General features: G+C 44.4%; 1 protein-coding gene across 1 annotated transcript in view; it reads right to left on the reverse strand.

The window, feature by feature from the left end:
- Positions 1 to 1,002: 1,002 nt before the first annotated feature.
- EXT1 (exostosin glycosyltransferase 1) overlaps positions 1,003 to 27,741 on the reverse strand; it is a 182,565-nt gene continuing 155,826 nt past the window's right edge. The window contains exons 2-11 of the mRNA XM_074144940.1: positions 27,046 to 27,139; positions 24,233 to 24,340; positions 20,360 to 20,479; positions 15,211 to 15,343; positions 13,756 to 13,874; positions 12,930 to 13,025; positions 10,051 to 10,140; positions 5,840 to 6,000; positions 4,668 to 4,839; positions 1,003 to 1,477 (exon numbers count right to left, since the gene is read on the reverse strand). Of these exons, the coding sequence (XP_074001041.1) occupies positions 1,292 to 1,477; positions 4,668 to 4,839; positions 5,840 to 6,000; positions 10,051 to 10,140; positions 12,930 to 13,025; positions 13,756 to 13,874; positions 15,211 to 15,343; positions 20,360 to 20,479; positions 24,233 to 24,340; positions 27,046 to 27,139 (1,279 nt within the window). The 3' untranslated portion in view covers positions 1,003 to 1,291. The remainder of the gene's footprint in view (positions 1,478 to 4,667; positions 4,840 to 5,839; positions 6,001 to 10,050; positions 10,141 to 12,929; positions 13,026 to 13,755; positions 13,875 to 15,210; positions 15,344 to 20,359; positions 20,480 to 24,232; positions 24,341 to 27,045; positions 27,140 to 27,741) is intronic.

The raw sequence follows: 27,741 nt of genomic DNA on the forward strand, positions 1-27,741 counted from the left end.
ATTGAAAGAAACACATAAATAAGCAAAGCACTAGAGAAATAAACGACTGGAATATTTCCATTTAAAAATACTTTCATTTGAAATGATAAAACCATTTTGGAGAGTGAGCAACGCCGTTATTTCAGGGGCAGGTTTTTGTCCGAGTTACCCAGCCCCAAGGATGCCCGGGAGCACCCGCTGCCGCCAGTACCCGGTGTCTGACCACACACATTACTTCGGGGGTCAGACCTCCAGGAGGGAATTTCTCCACCCATTTGCACTTAAAAAAAAAAAAAAAAAAAAAAAAAAGAAAAAGAAAAACCAGAAAAGCCCATGCTTTGATTTCATATAAACCAATTTGTTACAGGCCAAATTCCTGCGTTGCAAGCACTAACATGCTTGCTTTTTTTTTTTTTTGCCAACACCCCTTTTGCCCTCAGAACAAAGCTATTTCTAGAAATTTAGAAGCCACAGCCAAGCGGCACCAGTGTCCCCGGGCAGCAGGGACTCAGGCAGGCTGTGCGTGCCCCACACCGGCCATGCTGGCCGTCCCTGGGGTGCTCACCCGCGGGGATGCGCCTCTCCTGCCGGGATACACAACCAGCACCGCGTCCCTGCGCTCCACGTCAGCCCTTTGCTCCTCAGCAGCACTGCCCCTCTCCCCCTTCAAGGCCGACTGCCTTCAAAAATGGGCTCCCCAGCCAGGAGGATCTACGCTCTCGCCTGGCTCCTTGGGGGCTCTCCAGTTTCCTATCCATCCAAAGGGGTTTTGCCATAGTGGCTGCTACCGGCTTGGGGAAAACCAAGGAAAAAAAATTAAAAAGTCAGCAGTAAATGAGAAACGCTAATATTTCGGTCCTGTCCTGCTCATGCTCAGTTTGTTTCTGAACCTGCTGCATTTTCTCCCCACGAGATTCAAGCGTTTAACTTTGCAGGGGAAAATGAATGAAAATTGCAATGACAATCAAATGCACGAAAGAAAAGAAACGGCAGCTTTGAAATATTCACAACCAACACAATTTTGATTAAAGAAAGAACTCTGTTTTTAATAGTTTTTTTTTTTTTTTGATCATTAAAAAAGTTTAAACCTGCATAGCAATCATTTCAAAAATAATTATTTAATGTTCCATAATGAAACTGTACACGACCTAGTCTGGAGTGACAGGAGCCTGCCAGGCAGCTCGGCGCAGTCCGGAGGAGCGAGCCCCGGTGCCGGGCGGCCGCCGGCCGGAATGGGCGCTTGCTGTCGGTGGCACAGTCTGACTCCAGGCGCCGGTGGCCGGGGACGGCCCGTCCCACTCAGCAGCTCTCCTCAGAGCCGTTCGATGTCTCGGTACTTCTTCCTCAGGATGGAGACCTGGTCTTTAAAGAGGACAGGGTCGAGCCTCATCTGAGAGTGGATCAGCGGCATATAGCCAAACCAGCTGGCGAAAGTGTTCATGCAGCTCTGCCGCTGGGCGAAGTGGTCGGGGTCGGCCCAGCGCGAGGCCCGGGAGGTCTGTGTGGAGAAGAGAGGAGAAATCAGACGTCTGCCATGACACAACAAAATGGCGGGGAAGGATGGCTGACACTATGCTGCGGTAGCTGCAATCTGCTCAGCAGCGGGGTTCAAACCAAAGGAAGGACACCCTGCCTGCAGCGGGAGCCGGCCATGGTGAGCTGGCCACCCACAGAATCAAAGAATCACAGAATGGTAGGGGTTGGAAGGGACCTTTGGAGATCATCTAGTCCAACCCCCCCTGCCAGAGCAGGTTGACCCAGATCAGGCTGGACAGGAACACATCCAGGTGGGTTTTGAACATTTCCAGAGAAGGAGACTCCACAACCTCTCTGGGCAGCCTGTTCCAGTGCTCTGCCATCCTCAAAGTAAAGAAGTTTTTCCTCATGTTGAGATGGAATTTCCTGCATTCTAATTTGTGGCTATTGCTCCTGGTCCTCTCACTGGGCACCACTGAAAAGAGCCTGACCCCATCCTCTTGATACCTGCGCTTTAGATATTTATAAGCATTGATGAGATCCCCTCACAGTCTTCTCTTCTTCAGGCTAAACACACCCAGGTCTCTCAGCCTTTCCTCATAAGAGAGGTGCTCCATCCCCTTGATCATCTTTGTAGCCCTCCACTGGACTCTCTCCAGTAGTTCCCTGTCCTTCTTGAACTGGGGGGCCCAGAACTGGACACAGTACTCCAGATGCGACGACACCAGGGCAGAGTAGAATGGGAGGATGACCTCCCTCAACCTGATGGCCACACTCTTTTTAATGCACCCCTGGAGACCATTGGCCTTCTTGGCCACAAGGGCACATTGCTGCCTCATGGTCAACTTGTTGTCCACCAGGACTCCCATGGACCCCTGACTTTCAAAGCAGCGCTGAGGGCAGCGCAGTGTGGTGACCCAAGTTCGACCATGAGGCAGCCTGACCCGGAGCATGACACCTGCATCAGGCCTCCCAGACGCTGCCAACACACTAGTTCACCCCATCCCTCACTCTGGATTTTTTCAAACCCTCAAGAGGTAAAACAAGTCCTTAAAAACCACGAGGAAAGACAAGAAGGCCACAAGATGGCTTTCCACTGGAGGTACACATCCTCCAGCCAGCTGCTGCCCGTTCAGTCGTAGGAGGAAAATACCCTGTAATTATTATAGCTTCTCAGGTCAAAAATGCACTTTTGCAGTCCGGACCTGCAGAAATCTATACAGAAGTAATTACAACCAGCTTGTTGTAGCTTAGCAGAAGTCTTCAGGTGCTTGGCATTACTCATGCACGTAGATGTCCTACACAGAAAAGCAGGTGCTTCCAGGAATCCCACCAGCCAAGGCCAGTGCATAAGAGAAGTATGTCTTACGGACAGAGAAAATTAACTGAAGTTTGAAGTTACACCATGTTAAACTCTGACCCGAGAAAAAGACCACAGGTTGCATACATGCAAAATACTATGGCCTGATTTTCCAAATCTCAGGGCAGCTGCAATTCCTATGAAAGCCCCCTGAAATTCAGCTCCTCTAGAAAAATAAGGCCCTAACAGCTCTGAAGCAGTTATTATTCTCTATCTGTACCTAAACTACATGTATAAACATAATAAAACTATTATTTAAGATAACCTATGAATGCTGAGAACCTAAGTTTTGTTTTGTGCCACTTCTCATGCATCTCTCTATAGCACTTATGTTTCCACTATACTTTAAAAACAAATATAAATTCATAAACTCAAAGTGTGTTAATTAAAATGCAAAGAAACTGATAAAGTCAGGGACTTGGCAAATGAATGTGGTATCAGACTTGATCTTTGTCCAAGGCCTGTCCAGCTTAGCTCAAGTGGTAGGTTATAATGTGCATCGATTACAGACTCTTGATTATACCAAGCCACTAAAGAGCAAGCAAAAGCTTGTTGCCAGAGGATTATAGCAGACATTCTGGCCATTAACAGTGAATTTCCATACGACTATTAATCTCTGTCACAACATTGAGGTTATGTTAATTTTTTATTTGTCTTTCAAGGAATTATGAACATGGTCCATTACATTTCCCAAAGCTGCAGGAACAACTTGTCTTTAGGAGAGAGTAATAGTTCATGGCTGACTCAAGTCACCCGTGCTATAAAAAGAAAAATGGATGTTCAGACTCTGCCAAACAGCCAAAGCACGGCCCTGTGGAGAGGGGAAGCTCAAACGGGAAGCAATAGGTATGTTCTGGATGGCATCTTCTTGTTCATAGGAGATCTCCTGGGTACCCAGATGAGTCAGAATTGCTGAACGCTACCTACATTTCAGATGAAAGCGCAGTGTCACACAGATAAGGGAGTCTACAGACCGGCACAGCCACTCCCCAGTCAAAGCTCCAAGGAAAGCCAATAGGAGAAAATGTGAGGGGAAAAGAGAGGGCCCCTTCTTTCTCCTGCCCCCTAGCAATCATGGTACTGGTTTGTAGTGCAGATCACAGACGCCATGGCAGCACAGATGGGAGGATGTTTAGGACTTGCAGGTCTTGCAGGACTTGCTATTCCTCCCACTGCTCTCTCACCCAGGCCAGGAGGAAAAGTGCCCCCAGGTTACCATGTATCCCTGTTCCAAGAAGGTATATCCATTTCTGTAATGACAGAGTGCTTATCCAGGAGCTGGAAGAGGATCTAAAGCAAGCATTTCATGGCTGCTAGTGAGTGACGGTGTCACCATGGGACAAAATGTTCCTTGTGGGAAAAAACGCTTGAATATCACAAATTACCTCTGTTGTGACAGTCTGGTGTCAGTGCTCAAATCACACTATATACTTTAAAATAGCACGGGGACAGCCTGGTACATTATATTCATTAATAATAATTAAAAATAGAAGACCTTTCTAGAATTTACTTCTGCTTCTAGCATTCCATTACTAGGTCTTAAGTCTGGAATATTTAATTAGAAAATTGGAGTTTAACAGAAATTTGGTCATCACAATCATCAGTTCCGTAAGTTTGGAATCACCGTGAACAACACTGTATGAGGAAAAGAAGCTGTCATCCACAGTAGATGTTTGCCATTTCTCCTTTTCCTTCACTATAATAAGCATACCTAAAGTCTATTTACAGTTCTGCTAAACTAAAAACTGCAAAAAAAATGACAGAATTGTATCACACTGTAAGCCTAATTTAGAAATCAAACTGTTATATTATCAGTACATCCCAACTGCTGCAACATGCTGTGGATACATACCTGTCCCATCATGGTCTCCTTATACTGTTTTTTCTGTGTTACTTTGATTGGAGGCAATTTTGTCACGGCTGACACCAAAAAATTCATTAGAATGTCCTCACAATTGGCCAGTTGGTCCACCATATTCTTTAGGCTGGCAGGCAGGTAATGAGTGTACAGGTAGTGATAATATCTGGAAACCAACAGCAGCGTTATTAATACAAGACACTGGGCTTTCAGGGATTACAGAGTCCAGGAAATTTCCATCGCAGTTGAGACACACGTTTTGTACTCAACTCTGGATACACCACTTCCTTTCTTTGGTCCCATTCTCCAACAAGAAGGGAGAACAAATCACTGTCTCATCAAGACAGCAAATAGTGATAACGGAGAAACAAAACTTATGCCTTTTTTGTAACTGGGTTGAAAGAAATAATGCAGACCTAAGTATCAGGGTAACAGAGAAGTAGGAGAGAGAGCACCACATTGCCATAATGTGATAGACAACATTGATAAATTCATCCTCCACCTCTTCCTTCAAAACTGTTCATTTGGAGACAAATCTATTAAACCAGCCTGTTACTGTCCTTATTGTTGAAATTATTCTCCTTTGGGCCTTTATCATCCCCTATGGCCTGTCTTTTCCTTTGTAGGGATATGGATTAGGCACTCCAGAATTTGTTGATTTTCTCCTAAAATCTAGAGAGGCCTTTGGTCTGCTGAAGTCCTAACAACAGGGCTTTCTCCAACACAAATGGAGAATACGCTGATTGGCGATGTGTCCACTGTACTCCATTTCTAGAGTAGCCAGCAGACTTTGCAGTCTGCAGCTGTCAGCCAACACATACCCAGAGCTGGTCTGGAAGTAACCTCCTTTCTGCTGTGCTACAGGCCATTCAGCCAGGCAGCTTAATGAATTCGGGAACTCTTTGAAGTGTGTAATTCCTGATGTTAAAAAGAGCAGTCCGACTGCCTCAAAATACAAGTGACTTCAAAGAGACCCAACAAGCGCAATAATGATTACCAGATCCCCAGAGCTAAACCAAGAACTTAAATTATTACCCCATAAAAAGTAGACCCATTTATTATCTTTCCAGTTTTTCCCCTCCCCGGAAGAATGTTCTTCACCCCCTGCCTCCCCTTACTATTTTGTTTCATACAGAAGGAGGACAGCAGATGCTTTGGGTTCTTACTTGTGGTAAATAGCAGCTCCTGTCAATACCATGGAATAGTCATTAGTCCATTTGGAGGTATAGCCCCACCTCTCCTTAGTGTTGTCCCAGAAGTGACTGCGAGCAGGGTACCCTACAATCCTCTCTGGAAAACTCTGCCAAACTGTGAAGGCAAAATCCACCTGCGGACAAAGGCATAGGGCAAGTGAACACTGAAATTGTTTCAACAAATGTCAACAAAACAAAATACTACCTTACCACTAATTCCTAATTCAGAATCTTGGAACTGTTGCAAAACATTAATTCTATGTATTCATCAGTAAATTAAACTGACTGCTTGACATTTTGCCCTATAATTATGCACATTTTAATGGTTCCCGTTAAAGGGAGTCTAGAGCATCACAGCATTACATTAACATTTTCAAGCTTGCCCTTTACATATCAAACCTTTTCAAGTTACAGAAAAAATGGGTGTAGGTGCATGTATTTATACTTAGATGCAATATAGAGTGGTAATAGCTATGTTGTAAACTGAACCTTTTGCACCATCTTTGTGCATCTCTCCTACCATTTCAGTGCTGTCAACACAGAGCTTGGAAAATCAGGAGTCAAACACCTTAAATTATAATGGTGGCTCAGTGAGATTAAACCAGGCAATCAATTCGGAGTCCTTTTATATTTTCCATCCATTTTGAGCCTCTGAGGTACATGCAGCTCATACTTTTAAGACTGTCTATATGACCAAGAGGATTAAACATATAGCTTAATAAAGAGGAAGATAAGATTCCCATGTAGTTAAATGGCTTTAGGATGCTATACTTCAAAAAAAAAATGCTCGATACTGTATGAGCCACATGATGTTGAATGCTGCCAATAGTGTTTTTTTTATTTTATTGTCCTGCTGTAACTATTTTAATACCTCAAATCTCTGAGAACTGAAAAGGTGACAGGACAGTGCTACCCCAGGATCCCACCAAGCAAATCCTGGTGACACTGGGAAAGGGATGATTGGGGTAGTTTGCAGAAGTCTCATCAGCACTAGATTTGAAAGGAGTTTGGTAAAAATATACGTGGAAAGATTTCTATCACTGTAAAGTTGGTTGGCTGTCCCTTCACTTCAACTTAGGTTTTGGAGCTCAAGCTAGACAGAAAATTTAAAAAGAGTTAAAGACAATTCTAATTGTCCCAGTGAAACTCAAGAAAATGAGGGATTTGTTTCTGCACTGCACACCAAGTTTCCTCCAGTACCAGAGGAACCTAAAACTTTGCTCAAAAATACTTGAAAAACCTTCCAAGAACCCATCCAGAGTCAAGGGTGTAGAGGTTAGATAAAGAATAGATGCTCTGAGAACAGTCATATTTTGTGTGATTACTGTCAGACTTCTCTCATTTAGAAGTGTTTTTATGAAACAGAAGAGTCGCACATGTACTGGAACACAAAGTTAGGGACTGGTTATTTTCTTTCAAGTTGTTTCAAGGAATCTGAGGCCAACTAGAAAGACAATGTGCACAAACCAGTTACCGTTGTGATAGTTCTGATCTCATCCAAATCAATACCACATGAAAGAACTAAAGGGTTTTTTTTTACCCTGTAAAGGCCTTTCCCATAAAACGTGACATCTGTTTTCTTTAGAGAAGTCTGAGAATCTCAAACTTAAATAAATAATAAAGCAGCTGCACTCAGTGCCCTCACTTGTGCTTTCAAGTATCTGTCCTTGTACCAGTGAGACACACTAAAGCAACCACTCTAGGAGAACACTCTCTTTATTAAAAAACCCCAGTCCTCATCCTATATAATTTTCAGCAGCATTATCACTCAACTGATCAGCAGGAAAAGCTGGCCAGGCTGCCAGTCTCTTGAACCCCTGTATCACTTCTGACCCGCGCTGATTTCTAATTACTTCCCACGCAAACATCCCTCTGCACATGTGACACAGCTCCTCTCACAAGAGCACACAGAACCACAGAATCTTCATGGCTGGAAGGGACCTTTGAGATCATTGAATCCAACCAGCAAAAAAACAAAACAAAACAAACCCCCCACAAACAGACACAAACCAACAATCTCGGGCACTAGAGCATGCCCTGAAGTGCCATGCCTACACGCTTCTTAAATACCTCCAGGGATGGCGACTCCAGCACCTCCCTGGGCAGGCCGTTCCAGTGCCTGACCACTCTCTCAGTAAAGTAATTCTTCCTAATATCTAATCTAAACCCCCCCCTGCCACAACTTCAGACCATTTCCTCTGGTCCTGTCATTATTCAATTAATAATCAAGCAATTACGCGCCCTTCTGTTGTGAACGGAAAACCTTTACTACGCTAGAGCTTGACAGAGCGGAGGATGCGCCTGGCAACTGCTCCTCCCAACAGGAATGTGATCATGTTTGAACACGTTTCTAAATTGCCTTCTCTGGGCCCTGAAGCTTTGCCACAACGGCCACCCATTAGCGGGCAGTTTCACACCGTGCGTTTCATGTCAGTGTTTCAAGGCGCTGTTTCTTTGCCTAAGCCATACCATGGGGGAACTGAAGCGATAGAAAGGCCTCAGTTCTTCATAGAAAGCCTCCAGAGAGCCGTTGACCCTGGCACAGACGTGCTGAAGCTGCGAGGCGGGTGCTAGTGAGAGCTGGCCAGCTGGTTCTCTCATGACACAGGGGCCATGGGGCTGGTAGAGCCACTACCCACCATGCAAACATGCAATATCGTCTGCAAGCTGCTCACAGGAGGGAAGAAGCCACAAAGAAATGTGTATGTTGTCTCACACAACAAATATTTGCGTTTCAGAATGTTTAGGGTAAAACGCGGCCAAGGCAAATGAGAAACACTATTTATTTCATATGTGTTCCAGAAGCCTGAACGACTCCGAAGTTTGGATGATGACTAAATACCAGTCAAAACAAAACAAAGGCCCAAAACTGATAGAATCCACGGGCTGGTTTGCTGTAAATACCACCACAGTGCAATGGAGTCCCTGACAGGTCTTACCACGGCCCCCAGGGCAGCTGAGACAGGACCCTTCATCCTGAGCAACAAACTGCTTAGGAACTCCAGCCCTAGGACAAATGTCTTTTATTGGGTTTGGGTTTTATTTTGGCCGTGCAGGGGTTTGAACACAAGTGCTTTGGCAGCAGCCATATTCTTCCTCATCTAGCAGAAACTACCAAGGTGTAACCTTGGTATCAAACAAGTCCAATGCCAACTACTTCTTTCATCTGTGCAGTAGAAGAGGGCTACCATCTCTCCTTCTAAGGAGGAGCCTTAAGACTTCTGAAGTCTAAGCACAGCACAACAAATCCATACTGGGGAGAAGAGCAGTTGCAATCTCATCCATTTAGAAAAACTTCGGTGACATCTTACGGTATATTGCAGTGATGGGTGACTAATGTTAGGCATTTCTCCACTGACATATAACCAGTAGTAGCATCAGTGAAAGATCCCCATCACTGATATAAAAGCATTTTTATAAAGGTGAAGTGGGGAGAAGCGAGAAGGGCCATGAACATCAGGAAAAAAAAGGAAAAACAAAAGAAAGTCGAGTTCTTCAAGCTATTCCCTGGCCATCATTAATAATGTATTTCCCAAATATTGCACTCTATATAAACTGTCATCAGTTTCCCCTGTGGTTCTCAGGAAGAGGTTCCAGAAATCAATACTCATCCCAGTTGTAAAAATTGGTTTTCTACAGTATTTTTCTTTTCTTAGCACTATCTTGCTCTTAGCACAAACACTCTAACACCTAAACTAGCAAAGATCTCCAATTTTACGGGGCGACACAATGGTGAGAGCACTCCTCGGTGAAATCCTGGATTAGGGTGGCAACGCTGTCTTTTGGAGCGACAGCAGCCCCCTGCTGCTGACACCCCTTCCTTCCCCACCTACACCCTACTGATAACGTGGGGGGGGAAAAGCTACCCCAATCAGAAAAATAAGAACAGAGTATTAAAGCCGACTGCTCTTGGCTGCCTACACCCGCCTGCAGCTATGTTACTAAAATAATAAAGAACCTAAGAACCATATGCTAATGATGAGCCAATTAACCAGGGCGAAAAGCTCCTCTGATGGCAGGCAGTGGCAGGGTTTCTGAAACAAGTGCAACACGCTCAGTCTGAGGAGTGTAGCAGGAAATCTTATAACATTTGCTCACTGGCAAAGGCAAGAAAAGAGCCTGTCTGCTGTGCTCAGGATAAGCCGGGGAGCCAAGCAGACTCCCAGGATGACGGAGACCCTTACCTCAGTGGTTGAAAGCACGGTGTCCTCGTCCAGGCTTAGCACTGCATCTGTCACTATGTTGTCGTAGGGTAGGAAGCGACTGCTCATAACCTGTGGGTATCCAAGGCAGGAAGGGGAGGAAAAAAAAAATCACTTGAAGGACTCATTTCCATGGGAAATACTCCATTTTATTCCTCATTCTTATTTCCTCTTGTCTAAGATACATCCCTTATCTCTGTCTGATGGAAAGGACCCTTCAGCTCAAGAGTGAAAGACTGTCATTTTCGTCACCCCAGCAGTCAGCCTACACCTTCTCCCTAAGGAGTAATTTCTGAACAGACTTCCCTCTTTGGAGCATGTTGCTTTCCTTCTGTGACGAACTGCAATGGTCTGTACTGAGAATCAGATGCACCTACAGCTTCTTTAGGGAGGACATTTTCCCTGGTAACTAGGACTGTCCCTCTGCCCTCCTACGGGGTGTGAGGCTCAAAGATAATGAACACTGAGAAGGATTTGCAGCATTCATAAGGTTACGCAGCCGGGAAGCCAAGCAGTCCAGGCTGTGTGTGAAGGATGCTGTGCTACCAGGATGGTTCCCCTGCGAAGTGGTACAGCTCCGTCTCCGCGTGTTGCTGTTGTATCCACAGGGAGCTGCTGCCAAATGGTGCACCATTCTCTGTTATTAAAGGACAATACGCTAAAGAACATGTGTATCAGTTCAGCTTCACCTGCTATGCTGGTAGTGTAGCATTTTAAAAAGTCACATTCTTAAGTGATATAGCTATATATATAAAATGTATATGCCTATATGCAGAATAAGCTTTTAAAAAATATGGCAGGACAGTTCTCAAAGCAATAGGAAATAGATGGGAAAGCGGGATCAAAAAGGTAACAGCAAGAAATAAGAATCCATATGGTTTCTTTAGCAGACTAATTAGCACCTTTTGAGAACTTATGAACAGTAACAAGGACACAACACTATTTGTTTCCTTCATTTGCTAGGAAAAATATCCTGGCTAGTTAATAGACTTTTTTTCCAATTTATTATGCCAAGAAAACACTCCAAAAATCAGGCCCAGTATGAGGAAATCACTGTGTGGAAACAGGGACATGGAGAAGTTTTACACATCGCTCATAATGTCCATGGTCAGTTCTGCATCCCCTGCAACCTGTTTGAAAGCAAGTCCCTAAATCTATGTCCTGACTCAGAGGGAACCCTGTCTCTATAACCAGGAGGTTCGCAGTGTCTGTCTGGAGAGCATCCCTCCATCACTGTGATGGCCTTGGTCCGGGGAGGTGGTGGCTGTGAGGAAGAGGTGATCTGGCAGGGGTTGATGGTTTTGCTTTGCTTACACAAAGGCAAAGCAGAGCAAGCAGCTGGCAGGAGACCAGCGTTCTCACCCCAGCTCTTTTACAGAACGTGTAAAATTGTCAAATAGTAAAGCAGTTGGGGCGACCCATACATTTTATTTTTTTTCAGTTAAAGCTTCCTTTTGTAAAGCAGGTGTGATAATATATCTAAGATTTCATGAGCAAGAGTGAAGGTTAGGTAAAGGCAGACCTCTGTGATTACCTGCACAGAGTAACTGTGCCTGCCAGTATGCTTCAGTTAAGACTCAAGATGAAAAGCAGTTCCTTTGTGCAACCTCTGAATTGCACTGCTCTGGCTCTGCAGGCTTTGTCCAAACAAACAGCTTTTCCACATGAGAAGCCATTTGGCATACGTTGGGGTATTAGTGGGAAGAGAGCATCCACTATAAACACACCTTTGTGTACTCAGGAGACTCATTTGTAATCTAAACAGTGCCTGGGCCAATTTCTACAAATACTCTAGAGCTGGTCGGAGATTTTCTCCTCTATCTCACCTCTGCAAGTTTTCCAAAAAGAAAGAAAAAAACCCCACAACGTTCAAAAGACTCAGAAATCACTACAGCCTTTCTTGGCCCTGCAGCAACCCTCCTGACACTGTTGACACGGCTCGCTAAGGCAAGAGCCATTAGCTGCCAGCCTCGCAGGGCTCTCGCTTTTCCCTTGTTAAGGCGACTGGGGGAAAAGACCAAAGACAGGACCATAAATTCAAAACAGGACTGTACAGCCAAAGCAACTAAAAGTTCCCTTTGCAAACACAGAGCTCAAGAGCCAGCTGACAGAGACTGTAGAGAGAACCAGCCCAAATCTGTCTCAGTCAGAGTTTAGAAGCAAGAAGTCTTGCTTCTTTCAGACCTGCATTTGTAAAGAATCATCTACTTCAGCGTGGATTTAAAAAAAAAAAAAAAGGCCTCTTTTCTCATCTGGGTGGTGTCTGTTTTGACTTTGTGGAAGTGCAAAGGAACAAGTGTGTTGCACAGCAAGAGATGACACGGTGGTTTTGCTCCCACGCAAGTGTCCCTCGTCCCTTCCTTTTTTCTGGTGGTGGGATCCCATCACCGGCAGCAGTGCCCTACAAGGCCATGAGAGAAGGTACTTTTCAAAGGCACATTAACACCATTCCTTCTCATCTTTTCTTCTGCTTCTGAGTCCACTGCTGACCCCCAAGTCTTGCATCTGACTGCTCGGACTCAATTAATTCAGCTGCATCACTACTTTCATGCACCTGCAGAGAGAGAAATCTCCAAAGATAGGGTCAGCACTACCCACTCTTGGGGCTACATTTCAAAACTGGATCCCACCTGTGAATTTCGGATTTATGGCATTAATTGCCACACTGATGATTTCTGAGAGCATAGGGCCTCATGCATGGAACACGAATCTGTGACCAAGCTGGTACAAAGGGCCATGGAACAGAAAGGAGCTGTCACACCGTTGGGAACTACAAAGCTTTCACCAAAGCAGCTGGAAAAATAAATTCTGGTCCCACTGGAGAATATACGCGATCTTTTATGATGCTTCTTTCCACCTACCTTGCTCTCTCCTTCAATGACTATGACAGGCACAGAAGTGGCAGGCCAGCGGTGTTTGGCTGGGAGGGGTTTATCACAATTCCATAAAACAATAATCTGAAAGAGAACATTGGACCATGATCAGAGACCTTAGTGGCAATGCAGTCCAAACCCAGAGAGACTCAGATCTCCAGACAGACGTTAAATTCAAGTTAGGAATTTCAAAATCAACAACAATGATGCAAATCTGTATTAAAATAACACTTCCTACAGTAATTTCCCCCACCCAGACTATTTGCAACACACATCCTCTCAGGCAAACATAGCCTGGATAGGAACTCGGGAAGTGTCTGTCTAGGCCAGGTCATACGGATGTCACCGATTTACTTTGGCTCGCATTGAAGGCTAAACCACTTGTGACACTCCACTGCAAGAGGGTGCTACTACTGAACTCCCCAGGGCTTCTTTTAGAGAAGCCAAAATCCTAGCACTACTGAGACTAAGAGCCACAGCAGGAGGAAGGAAGATCACATAGGGGCTCTTGAGGCAAGGACATCCTTTTGCAGTGTGCAGCACATGCAATCCTGATTTTTAAAGTGCAGTCATTATTTGGCCAGCCTCATGAAACAAAGGGCTTAATTACTATCTCTATTCCATTCACTATACTCAGAATTTTTGTTTCCCATGCATGCAGGTCACAGACAGCAGAAACCTCAGAGAAAAGAAACATCAGAATTGCAACAGGAGTTTGAAACAGGACTGAGAAGATCTGAAGTCAGTAAGCTCCTCACTCCTGGGATAGTGGGTTTCCCTTCGATGTGACTGACAGTCAGACAGCGCTGCTTACCTGTGCACAGTACTGGGACTTGGCTACAGCAACCAGGAGTTTCAGCACAGGCTGAGATTGGGAAACCAGGGGAGTTACTGCGTGGATAACGGCAGTGAATGTGGAAAGAGGCTTCAGACCTGAAGTGAAGAGATACGTGTTCAGTAAAGACAGAACTGTCCTGGTTAGTTCAGATTAAAGGACTATGGAGATACAAAAAAAAAATTCTGCACTTAATGTGAACCTTGCCATGTTTTTTTAGGCCATCTCCTTTCGTCTCGGATACTAGGATACCAGATGCTTCAGAGGAGATCACACTTCCCTTTAACTCCCACACCCTCTGAAATCCCTGACTCCAACACAATTATTGCCTTTCCTTACTATTTCCACAGATGTCCGCAATCTCTTTCTTTCATCGAGTTTGTCCCACAGATAATATCGACATCTAGCTTGCTCAACCAAATGTCTTTCTTGACACAGGTTCTGTTTTGCTGCCTGGCTCTGGATGCTTGATGTTTTCTACAGATTATCTCCACAACTTCCAAAAGCTTGTTCAGTTTCCTCAGTTCCATTAGAGCCTCTGTCAGATCTTTGCTCTTTCTGGGTCAATCTCCATCCACATGCCTCTTCAATTACCTCCTGAGCTGATAATTCTGCTTGCATCCTTGCCTTACACTCTGATATTTTTGTCTCTCTACGATTTCCTTTTCTGCCTAAAATAACAGATCCTACTGGCGTCTACCCTTCATTACCGCTCTCAGTCTTATCTAAATTCATCTGTGTGGGGTCACAGTCATTTTTCATCAAAATTCCCACAGAAACTTTCTTCTCCCTCTTTAACACGGTAACTGTGAATTTTTAGCAGGTGAGCAGTACAGAGCCACACAAGTGAGATGGCACAGGCTGAGCCAAAAGTAGCAGGAGCCTGGGAAGCAGGATCACTCCAGCCTGCAGGCACATCCCCCTGCAGAACCCAGCGTTTCAGCTCTGCTTCAGGAAAGAGCCACGAACCTAAGCCCTGTTCATTCCTTCTAGTGGGATCCATATGAAAACACAGCACGGAGAATAAATCCATACCAACTATGCACTCCAATAACAAGTGTCATGGGTAAATTACCACTTTTCCAATTTGCTAAGCACAAATAAACAAAGAAAGCAAAAAGCTATTCCTCCTATGTCCCCTCGGGCCACGAATGGGTCAGCAACTCAGGCACTAATTACTGGCAACTGAAAAGTATGAAGGGACATAGATTTTTTTTAAAACAGTCTTTGCAAGTAAGAGGCACATGATGCATGTTGATAAGCCAGAGACATTCCAGTCTACAGTGGGCAGGGGAGACTGAGACAGGATAAACGAAAGGCATCATTAACTAGAAATGAATGGTAAGTCACTTGGCACATACTACTCAAAGATCAAATTCCAAATTTCCACTAGAGATTCCAAATACCACTAGATTATAGCAAGGATTCACTCACCGAGATTAGCATAGTAGAAAGGAAAATCTCCCAGATATGAGGAATACTGTGGCAGTACAAATAACCCTCCAGGATGTTTGTTCCATATTAAGCTGTTACGTGATATGTGCTTAAATATTCTGTCCTGAATAATCTGGAAAACAAGAGAGGCCATGATTTTTAAATAGACTGTAATAGCCACTGGTGGAAGCATCAGAGACTCCAGCTGACTGGAATCATCACTCATTTTGCAAAAAGCTGAGGCACACAAATTACTGGATATTCCTGCTTAATCTCTCTTAAAATGACACAGAACCTGCACACTTTGACACCACTTCAGCAGCTCAGGCTTTGTGCAATAGGTTTCAGAGCACCTCATTAGTCTCTCTGGACACGGGGACCTCACTGCATTTTGTACTTCAAGTCAAATACTTTGTCTATTAGAGCATCTTAGCAGTTGTAAGCCCGATTAGTTCATTGTCAGTTTCACTACCCAGAACTTGCAGGAGATAATTATTTGAGGATGACATTACAAAGCTAGGTATTATTTTGAGATAATGAGAGCGTTCAAAACCACAAAGACTTCCAGCAAATCAGGCTGCACTAATTATTCATTTTTGCTTAATTATAAAGGGATATTAGCATTCGGATACATCACTGATTCCATGTCTCAGTTCCACAACAGTTCCTTCTTGGACAAAACAGAAAAAGATCTTTTGGCAATTACTGTCTGTCTCTGTACAGGGCCACAAACATAGATTCCTAGATTTTTAAGGTCAGAACAGATTGCTAGATCATCTATTTTATCATCTGGAATACCACAAGCCACAAAAAAACATACTGCAAAAGGGCTGTACAATTAATGTATATTTATAAAACTAATTACAGTTACTTCAGCTCAACTGCCAGTATGCAAGAACCATAGCGCTTCTTACACCAATGGGAGCTTTTTCAAACTTGCTGCAAAGGCACAACAAGATTCTGGGGTGGGAAGCTACAACTGGACAAATTCAGCCTCCAAATAAGATGCAACTTTCTACACGCAATCTGCTGTTGGGCCATGCGTTCTTACAGATTTGCATCGGAGCATCGGGGGTTGGCGGATCTGGAGATGGGACACTGCAAAGGACTGGGGCACGGCAAAGAAAGAATTTTCCCCTAGGTTGGCTAAGCAGCAGGACTGCCATGCCTTCTTCTGCAGCTCATCTTCTGGCATCTCCTACAGAGATTTCATGTATTTGGCAGTTTATGCATTGCACAGGGCTCAAGTGCCAAGAACACGTTGGTCCTCCTAACCTAACATCTCTGGCCTTAACATAGGCATATCTGGGTGAAACTCTACGGCTCTGAAGCTGGAACTAAATCTGATCCCTCATCTGGCCTTAGAATCCGGAACTAAAGAAAATATATACCCACAGCATAGGAAAACCAAAAGCAGGCCAAAAGACCCAACATAAGCTGAACAAAAGCAGCTGCTGGAGTCTAAACAAGCTAAAAATTCTGTAAGCAGCTGAGTTCAGGGACATTTGGTCAATACAGAACATGAATAAGTGTTGCCACATGCAGTGGTTTTCCTCAAATTTTTGATTGCCATGAAAAAAAACCATTAAAACATCGGTTACATTCTGCTATACAATCCACTGCTGGTGGCCATATACATAATGCTAAACTGGGGCAAATGTTAGTTGTTTGCATGCTTGTCTTACTTTTGCCTACAGCCAATTACCATAGCTAATATGCAGTAATTCACTCACATGCCTAAGTTAATTTAACTTTTTTTTTGGTCTCGCAATAACAGACTCGGGACTGTATTTCCATCACTGACAAGAGCGTATCTGAATATTTCTGTTTGGAAAGTTAGGTGTATCAGTTGTCAGATCCCTGCATGGTAGTGGGGAGAGGAAAAGAAAGATGATGGCTGCTGTTTCTCCATCTGCAAATTATGCCACTAAACAAAGACAGAACCTAGAAGGTACATATTTTCGAGTGTTTACCACAAAGCCTAAATATTACAGCTCCTTCCTCCTGCTTTCTCAGAACTGGGGCGCAATCAGATAAGGAGAAGTCTGCGAATTCACATGGTCAGGAGATTTTCACAGATCGTGGAGTTTTCCATCGCGCTGGTAGCCAACAAGGCTGCAGGGGAAACACATGGCTCGCATTCAAGGCTGCCTCAGCGCACCCGGAGCGAGCGCAGCTCTAACGTGGAGCAGGTCCCTGGTGCCACGCAGCCCTCGGTGCACGTCAGGCACACACACATCTCACCAGTGCCGTCCCACACCAGGCTGGGGAGACGGCCTCAGCGATTCATCACGGTTAAAAAATGGAAGATTAATTTATCACACTCTACATAAGAAACCTAGCTGTCTGTCATGATAGAGGGAAGAAAAGACAACTTGGCAGAAAGAGAACAGAAAAGTATAAAGAAACATAACATGGAGGGCCAATCAATTAAAATGCAGAACGTATAGTGTTACATGTGTTGCAGGGACAGACAGCAGCTACATGGTCTCTCCAATGATGAGGCATGACAGCAAGTTTAATAAGAGAAGGAAGGGGTTAGCATCTCTGGCGAGATCTCCCTTTTCTTTTTGGAATTCATTAATAGTCAAATATTTTTGTCTCTCTCATCCTCACACTTCAAAAAGTTCACGTTGCCTTAATCTTTGCTGCTTCTCAACATGCCCCAGCCAAATATCAAACTTTTCTTCTCTGTACTTTGCGCTGTCCCTCTCCCCTCCTCTACCCGAGTGGAGCACTGAGCACGCCACACAGGGATTTAGGGATGTTTTTGAGGTTGTTTTCAGAGAAGACCAAGCTGAAGAAGTGCAGACAGACTGGAACATGTGTCCAGATGCTGTTTGCAGGGAGCTGCCAGCACTCCCACTGACCAGCCTACAGCAGACATGAACATCCTTTCCTAACCCACACCATGTCCATGGCATCAGGCAGTTCCTCTGTGCCTGCAACGTAGGGTTGCTGGCCAGATGATTCAAACCTCTTATTTTTGGGCTATGAGCTGTTTGGTTCAGGCCACCAAATACTGCAAGAAGATCAAGGACCTTAAAATGTGACTTAATGTTTTCAGAGGTGTCCAGGATAAAGGGCAGAGGAGAGCTGTGATATCCTTGCAGACATCTGAGTTGGCAAAGACTTTTTCTATACTGATATCCTCACACATGGACATGTACCAGCAGTGCAGTCAGCAGGCAAGTGATTATTCTGATGATGCCTAGCATCAGAGCACTCTGACACAACAGTGTTACAACAGAAGATGGATAACATCCACCAGAAAAAAAATAATCCTGCCAGGAATTTACTTCCAGGCATCAGATTATAAGAAGAGGATATACTGCTTGGAGAATTCAGACACCAAAAATTATTCTCAACTGTTTTATTCCTTTCCTAAGGGAAGTTAACTCAGGATTTTACTTAGGCAACTTGAAATGTGAAACGAGTATCTGTTCATAAGAACAGAATCTCTCTTAGCTGTCTCAAAAATTTCCGAGAGTCCTGAATCAAAAAATAAACAAAAAATTCCCCTCAAACCAAAACCACCCTCGCAAACAAATGAAAAAACCCAGAACTAACTTCCACACCAGGCATACATTACTCGGTTTCATTAAATTAAACCTTCCAGGAAGATTTTTGGGTTTGCTTTAGTTTTTCCCCTCCAAGCTGAAACGCCAGCTTGCTGGTTGCCCAGCTGCTTCAGCTTTACTACGGGTTTTGCTGTCCCCTGGGCACCTGAGGCCACATGGGCCAACGTGTCCCAGGGCAGAGCTAAAGACACATCTGTGAGTGCTGGAGCTTGATGCGATGGGCACCAAGGCCGGGGGGACTGCAGGTTACGTCCCCTCGAGACCAGCCCCAGCACAGGCAGGAGAGGGGCAGGGGGGAGAATCGCGCACCCCTCTCCTTTTAGCAATCCCTAATGATAATGGGGTGCGTGCAGGGAAGGGGCAAATGACACAGGAGGCACCCTGGCTGTCCCTAAGGGTACTTCTGTAAGGGTAAATTAGACTGCGAGCACTGGCATGGGGTCTTTCAGCTTTCTTAGTCCGATCCTGGCGTGGGCTGTGGTAATTATCACTACCTCATCAGTGCTTATGGGGAGTCTGAGGATGCAGAGCAGTTCCCAACAGGCAGCGCAGATGAAGACATGCTCTTCTGGGGGGAGGAGAGCGTTGTGAGCACAGCTATGCCAGGGGCTCTGAAAATGTTCCCTGGCTGGTTTTCCTCACTGGCGCAGAAAAACCTAAGGGACTGTCTTGCAGCAGCTGGAGGTAGATCAGCCACGGGCAACCCGGACTGCGGGCAGCAGCACTCATTTGCAGTTTTCAGGGGAAAGCAGGCACAGTGGGAAACGTGGGGCTTTACAACTGTTCACAAAGACGGATGCAATTGCAGAAGCATTAGCATAAGACGAATGCATTTGCACCTACAAAGCGAGCCACTTTCAGTGGTAAAAGTGTGTCAAAAATTTATGTGCAAAATTGCAAAACAATTAGAAGAGAAACCTGCTTTTGAAATTGTAGCCTGGGCCCTACTTCTAAAGAGCCTTTCATCTCTCCTTCGTCTCTGAATTCAGAAAGCATTCTCTCCACATTTGAGATCATCTGTCTCCCTGTTTAATAGTAGTCTAATTATGATTATTTATTAATATTTTATAAGGATGATCAGGCCTTTCCCTTACCCTGTGGGTGAAGATAAGACGCAGTGATTTACAAACCACCCGTTTTCCTTCAGCCAGACCAACAGCCCCATCACAAAGCATCAAAATGCTAAGGAATGGTCAAGAAAGAGCTTTACAGTAATATTTTTTTCCAAAATGAATTCCGGAAAGGTTTCTTAAAGAAACACATTCACTACCAATGACAAGGATAGTGATTCATAAGCCATAAAGCCTTGCAAAGGTAAGATCACACATGACAATTTTTCCATGTGTCAGGTAGCTCCCATTTTTCACCGTGTCAGTTTTCTAATGCGGATTCCGATAATGAAGAAAGTATTTCCTTCGGGGAGAAAACTTATCAAGATGCTGAGCTTTCTTCCCAGTGACCAATTGCGTGTCATGAAAACCAAGGTCCAACATGGGCTCAGGACAGAAGCAGCTGGACAGGTACGGGAACCTTGCTGCTCGGCAAGGTCTCAGACAATTTTTACTCACCTCTAGTGTAGTCAATACAATCTTCTCAACTGAAGAAAAATAAGCCTCCCACAAGAACTGTGTCTGCTGTCTAAGTGCTAGGATTTTATCCTGATGGATAGACCTGATTGTAGAAGGAATCTGTAATACAAGATGTAATATAGTCAGAAGCTTCAGAAAACAACACAATCTCATCGAATTAATATGCTGCTGACAAGCCCTCTCCTCTATTAGCAAGCTGCACAGCTTCAGTGCTCCTGTCCGACAGAGATGCGTGTGTCAACAGTTAAAGCCTTGATGTAAAACGGATGAGACACAACCCTTTATAACCTTTGGTACTGAATATATGAATTTTTTTTATCTGCTTTCTTTTAGTTTTTGGTTGTTTCATCGTAACAAAAGCTCCCCCTCTCCAGTGCTGTGCCATGGAACAGTAAGGGGCTCCTCCGTACACCCCTCATGCACAAAGCTTTTCATGGACTAGTATTTTAACAAACTGGTATCTGCAGGTCTTGAGAGTCCAACAATAATCCCACTTTTAAAGTATATTAAAGGGATCTGGAATTGCATTTACTGCAGCATGGCAACACTAAGTGCCCTAAGGAAAACACAGCAGCATCTTAAGTAAGACTCCACTTTTGGGGAGTCCATGGATCAAATGGCATTTTACTAATTACTGTGGGTGGAAAGAATAATGACTCCCACAACACCTGTTATTCACAAGGGAAAACACTGCTTCTTTTTGCCTCTTTCTATTAAATCAACCCATAAATTCTGGTATAAGTTGCCTTACAAATTAATCCCAAATTGTCCTGTTGCAATGCTCTGCCATTAAAAAATGTAACTGCTCACTGGATCAGAAGGGCAGAACTTCACTTCTACATCTTTTCCCATCCCCACATCCCTCTTGCACACTGGAGGGAAACTAATGTACATACACGTCATTGCTTAACTTCTTAGGACCTTGACCAAGGCCTTCAGTGCATCACTTGGACAATGCAAACTGACATAACTGCAATTTGCTTCAATTACAAGGGCTACTCACAGCACCAGAAAGGTATCTAGGATACTTTGCTGACTTGTGTTCATTTTTTCTAGGAATGAAGAGTTGTGCTTTTGCGCCTACTTTTTATGTGATTTCAGATTAGGCCACCTCATTCTCAGACACTCATTTCTCATAAATCTTTTACCTAAGTCACTAGCTGTAAAAGCGCATACCTGGGCTGTGTGTTGCTTTTTGCACATCCCAGCTTGTTCTGAAGTTTACCTGCATTCGTGCACATCCCGCCCTTTCCTGACCAGAACACACTTTGTTTACTCCTAGTATTTTCTGAGAGGCAGGAGTGATCATTATTTGCTTTCACATGCTCCTGAATCAAATGATATCACATGAAACATTTTCTTGAAAAAAATATTGAGATTTTAAGAATTTATATGTAAAAAATTTCCCTAAGAATCAGTAAATTCTTTACAGCATAGGTTTCATCCAGCTCTGGAGACTGCGTCCAAAAGGACCATGGCTCCACAGGGTGCAGTGTCAGATGCATCAGCCTTTGCTCTCCAAGACCTTTGTCTCTTACACTTTCATCTTAGAGACACTGCTAACAATACTACTACAATAAAATATAATAACTATAATAAAAATGATTTGAGCTTATGAGACAGTTAGCACTACAGCTAACAAACAGTGGAACTGAATACAATGGCCAGACTGTTGAAGACGGTACTTTATGTTCCTTCACTATAGGCCCTTCAGGTAAAATATTCCTTTTAAAACTAGTATGAAAGACAGAAGTTAAGCACATGTATCAGTACATGTTTTTCTAACAGATCATGTCACTACTCATGATGTGATGCAGTAAATAACTGCATTAAATTTCATCTTTTGGGGTGAACATTCTTTCTTTTCATTACTTTTCCAATAAGTTCCAATAAGCAGAGGGAGAATGAATGTTACCTTTACTGGCTTTATGCGGATGTGTCTTAATCACACCTGGGATCATTATCAACAACAAGCACATGACCAAAGTCACTTCACTGTGGTGATATGGCATTTTTTCTATAAACTTAAACATTTCATTGCATTATGTGCATCCTTGTGTGTGCCCGTGTGTGAGCAAGAAATAAAATCAATACTCATTCCCAACTATGTCTTTTGAAAGGGGAGGCTGCTCTGGCTGCGAAGGTTACTCCAAGAAGTTATGACTTTACAGACCACACCATGCTCGTGGGTGCCTGCAAACAGTGCCAAGGTTAAAAAAAAGCCTTGGTGTCTGCTCCATCACAACAGCTGGAAAGAAAAATCAGAGCTCCCATTTTAACTGCATTTGCCTATCAGTTATTAATCTACTTGTCCAGAAAGACAGGTGGGGAGAATGATGTATTAATACTAATCTGGCAGGATTACACTGGAACTATTAGAACGGGATGACGTCTTAATAAAAGGTCATTTCAGTAATAAGTAGGGGGAAGGGAAAAACCATCCTGCACAAATAAATGCAGAAAGGCTGGATTAAGCTCTGCCAGTGCTATGATGAGGAGAATATGCAAATAAAAACATCCGAGCTGCTCTCAAACAGGAAATGAAAAACTGTAACATAACAAAAACATTTCCCAGAGCAGACATTCAGGCCCCCTGCCAGCTCTTTAAAAACACTGTTAATAACGGTGCAGTAGCTGTTCAGTATGGAAGCAGCTGTGAAGAGAACGAATGGCATGTTACCGGAAAGCATGAAGATCAGCAAATTATTATTATTTAAAGACAGAAATAATTTTGCTCAGAAAATCGTGCTGTCCACAGAAGCAAAAATCAAACGGCCCTTTTATATTTGCAGCTTGTAACACATTAAGGAGAATAGGCAGCACTTCACAAGGTTTGCTAGGCCAGCTCTTCACAAATATTTACTTCTTCAGACAAGTAAATAGGCATCTAACAAGATGCTCAAAGATACTTCATTTTTGGGGTCCCAAGACACCTGTACCTTTGAAGGCTCCTCTTCATGGATGAGAATTGCTTGCCACTTTGGAAATGAGTTAAATTCAACCATGAAAAAACCCTCTTATAGGCTACTTAGTGGCTATTCCAGATCTTAGGGATCTCAGCTTCATGCTGGGTGATGGCGTTTCACCAAACGCTACTTTGGGGAAACCATTTTTCAAGAACTTTTTCTAACGTCAACTTCTCCACATACTTTACAGAATGTATTTAGACAATAAAACCAACTAGAGAAACAGAAAAAAAATAATGTAGTGAATTTAAAACCAAAGTAGATGCTGAAGGCAGCGGGGAATTTCTAACTTCTCAGGCTGTTTTTGTTCTATCATCTCAAGGTGATTAACAAAAAGTGACATGAACACTGCTTCAGAAGGCAATGTTACATGGTCCAGACATCAGAAGAGGGACAGATTCTGCTTCCCACAAAACTGTTAGGTGGTAACTCCTGTCTGAGAAAATATCTGCTCCCCTGACGAGTCCCTTCAGTACCCACCAGCCAGACACACAGCACTGCCGGCACCCCTGAGGACAAACTATTTTTGGAGGACGAATGCAGAACTTGCCTTCAAACGTTTACTCTCTCATCACAGCACCCGGTCCAGGACAGCCCTGCCTCAGAGGGGCATCCAGGTGCTCCACACCAGCAGAGATTTCATGCTCTTAGAAAAAATAAAAGAGTCTCTTGCATTTAAGAATGTGGCCTGGTGGCTGCAATGACCTTCAGGTCAAAAAATGAATGATGTCATATTAAATGAGTTCATAACAGGTGTGACACAGACAATCCCTTCATGATAAAAATTCTTTTACAGCTCTGACCTTTTGGATTCATCTTCCCCGTCCATTTAGATGGTGGCAGCAATAATCAACTGATCTGCTGAAGGCCGCGGTCTTTTTCTTACCTGTAATAACAATCTCTCATCGCCTATGACGGCAGCTTGGTTCCAATCAATCACTTCCGAGAAGGGCAACTCCCACCCGTTGCTGAGCATAACCGGGACGCAGGCAGCCTGCAGGCAGACAGAGAGATCGACGTCGTTAGCGGGCACCCCATGATTGGGGCCAGCTTTGAGGTTTGCACCCAACACCGGGACCCTTGTTTTCTCCACAAGCTCAGAAGGAGAGGCAACACGGCAAAGAATCCAAGAAGCTAGAGTTATGGTTTTCCATTTTGTGCATATTCCTGTTCACTGAAAGGTGGGGTTTGCACGGAGGGCGGCATTTGAAACCTGGTGCTCATGCTGCCAGGCAAGGGCAGAACTGTTAAAATGCTGTAGATGTAACACCGGAGAATTTAATACAAAATGATGGCCTCCCTCGCTGCTTTGTGAACCATTCAGCAGGGCACTAACTCCCTCAATTTTTATAACATGTTGCACGACAGCTCTACAGAAAACGTGTATCACATTTAGTTCCAGAGCACTTTTTCCACAAAGGAGGAGTGAATTCCCTATCCTGTTTGCTACCAACTCTCAAAACAGAGGTAACCGCACAAACACAACTCATCTGTCATCACCCATCTACAAAAATAAGAATTGCTTTATGTCTTAAAACAAACAAAAAGCATACACATTTAGCATCTATTTTGCACCAGCATGACCTGTCTAAATTATTTAATCTTTTGTGAGCTGTGCAAGTGCCTCTGCACAGGCAGCAAGTTTGTGAATATTCAGTAAATAAGGAAGTATTTCTGTAAATAAACGATCGCCACTACGTTCTGGTCACCTAGATCACAACATAAGATCCAAACCAAAAGCCTCCTGATGCGATGCAAGAACCTGTTACCAGAGGATCTGCATCGAGCCTGTACTCAGGTTCAGTTCCACTTGGATCAAGCCAAGCTTAAGAGCTCTGAATTTGGTCCCAACTGGGGTGAGCCCCTCCTGTACCTCCCCAAAAAAAAATGGTGTAAAGGGGAACCTTTCAGACTGCTGCACCTTCCTTGGTAACATGTATTACACACAGGATCTTAGACTGGTCAAGTCTCTGCATGACAGCGGTGCTTATAATGTGTAAAAAACTGTGATATTCTGTAAGGAAATGGCATTAGTGCACGAAAAAAGCAAAGCAGAAAACACTTAGCAATATGTTTTCATGTTTAAAACATTCCACTAATGTGGATTACGTCTTTCAACATGCCCTGGAGCCAGACAGAAATTGGGAATTCATCATAATCGGTGAATACTGCTGCTAGTCTGCTAGGAAAATCCTCAATGCCTGCGTTTTATCACCGTCAACCTGGAGCTTCCATGTTCTGTAGAGTGAGGTGCGCTCCCTGCTTTCTTCTCCTGAGACCAGGCATCTGACAGAAGCTGTGTGACTTATGGCTCAGATGAGACAAGAGCTGAGCAGTGCTCTTCAGGAGGATCTGAAGTGACTCGTCATGCCAAATAAGCCAGTCCCACTTCTTCCTCCGAAGCAGCTGGAGAGGGAACAGCACTTTGCAGGCTACTAATCTTCTCCTGAGTAGGAGCACAGAGGTAAGTGACAGTCCAGAACTTGGATTTCAAATGTGACAGTAAGTGTGGGGTTTACTGCTTAAACCTGTGTCCAGCGCATTTGGGATGCTCTAGGGTATCCAAGAAACCCATCAAAGGCTGGCAGACATGACACAGGATCTCCTGGGGACCTTCTGGAGAAGCAGCAGAATGCCAGAAGGGTACCCCATGGCTTCTAAAATCAAATTATACACCTACACTTCGGTACCTGAATCCTGCTCTGCACTGCAGTAAACGATGCTCTTTAATACTGGCTGGGACATTTTGTAGCTGATGAAGAGAAGTGACGTGATGCTATTCATTAACAGCTTTACTGCCAATGCTGGGACACTTCCCAAATGGCAAAAGGACACCCGGACACAGAAACCCGTAAGGTGTCCTCATTTGCCATCTCAATGACACCAAAAAGCGCCTCCACCTCCCCTTTTCTCCACTCCAGCTCCCACAGAAATCCAGATGCCAGTTCCTGCAGCATCTCCCGAGATCCTCTGTACGGCTGACTGAAGATCCAGGACCCCAGGCCTGAGTTGATACTTGCCAAAAAGAAGGTCATGGCAGCTACAGCCGGAGTAGGTCAGTGTCAGGCTTGGCCACTGAGCTGCCAAGCCTTGCTGCCACAGTGACCCAGGAGCCTTTCGCGTTGCCCTCTGCTGCCGGCCAACAGCAAAAAAAAGGTTTTTAAAAGGTGAAAGGGACGCGGGTGCTGCCCCAGACAACACTGTGAGCTCCCTGAGATCAGACTATATCCACCTTCATGTGAAGATTCCACCTGGGGCATTACAACCTCTGGGCCACCTTCTGCAGGTTCAGCAAACACCATCTCAGGACAGGCAATGCATAAGCAGGTTTGTTTTGACCAAGTGAAAACAAAAAGCTATTTTTACTGCCCCGGGGCTTCCTTGTAGAGGGCAGTGTCTCCCACAGGAAGTCTCACAGCTTGACAAAATACAGCTTTAAACGGGTCCAACCTCTCAGCCCCACCACATCCAGGGAAACCCTTTTCCTGGAGGTAACGCTACGCAACCTTCAGATGAGCTCAGTGCTCAGCCCCTCCCGGGAAGAAGCTGCCAATTGCTCCAGAAGTATGAATAGAGGCTTTCGCAAAGTGGATTACTGTCCACTAGGGAAACGAAACACATTCCCCTCCTCCCCACCTCCTCGCCATTGCATGCTGAACGGCAGCCAGTCCAGTTGATGCTTTAAACAGCAGCTCTTACCTGCAAGGCTTCCAGAAACCTGAAAGAGCCGAGCCTGCGCCCGCGGGGAACCAGACAGAAAGTGGCATTGTGCAGCATTTCACGGTAATCATACCTAACAAGAACAGGGGAGAAAAGAGAAAATTCAATTAGCGGCGAGTCCTAGAGTAACTGGGCGTGAAAATGCAAACAGCTGTTGAGACACATCTGGATAAAATCATCTCTGACCAAGACCGCTCACCACCAGGTTAACTAGCTCCCTCCGTGCACGCGTGTGTGTCAGCCATCTCCCCGCTCCTTTTTGTTCATCCCAAAGGAGCAACCACCACGGGAGAGAGCTGGGGAGAGAGGTAATGGAACTGAGAACAAAGGAAATAATTTTGTCTATTGAAATACTCAGCCATTCCTATATAAACAGGCGTGCGTGAGTGCTAACAATACACTTACGTTAAATATTTTTATACCGAAAGCATTGTTGCGGTACTTCTGTGACCCCGATTTCTTTTCAGATTTAGTCAAGGCCACGCACAACTGTGTTCACTGCTGCGCAAGAGGTTTGTACCAAGCAAAAAATATTCAAACTACGCCAAAGAAATCTTCCCTTTCCAAGCAGGCACTAAAAAAGGGACGGGGACGGCGGAGCTACAGTGACTCACTTGGTGGTTATTGGCAAGTGTGGTGAGAGGGATAATAACCACACAGCTGCAACAACCCCTG

This window comes from Numenius arquata, chromosome 3 (genome assembly GCF_964106895.1).
Source record: "Numenius arquata chromosome 3, bNumArq3.hap1.1, whole genome shotgun sequence".
NCBI classification, from domain to species: domain Eukaryota; kingdom Metazoa; phylum Chordata; class Aves; order Charadriiformes; family Scolopacidae; genus Numenius; species Numenius arquata.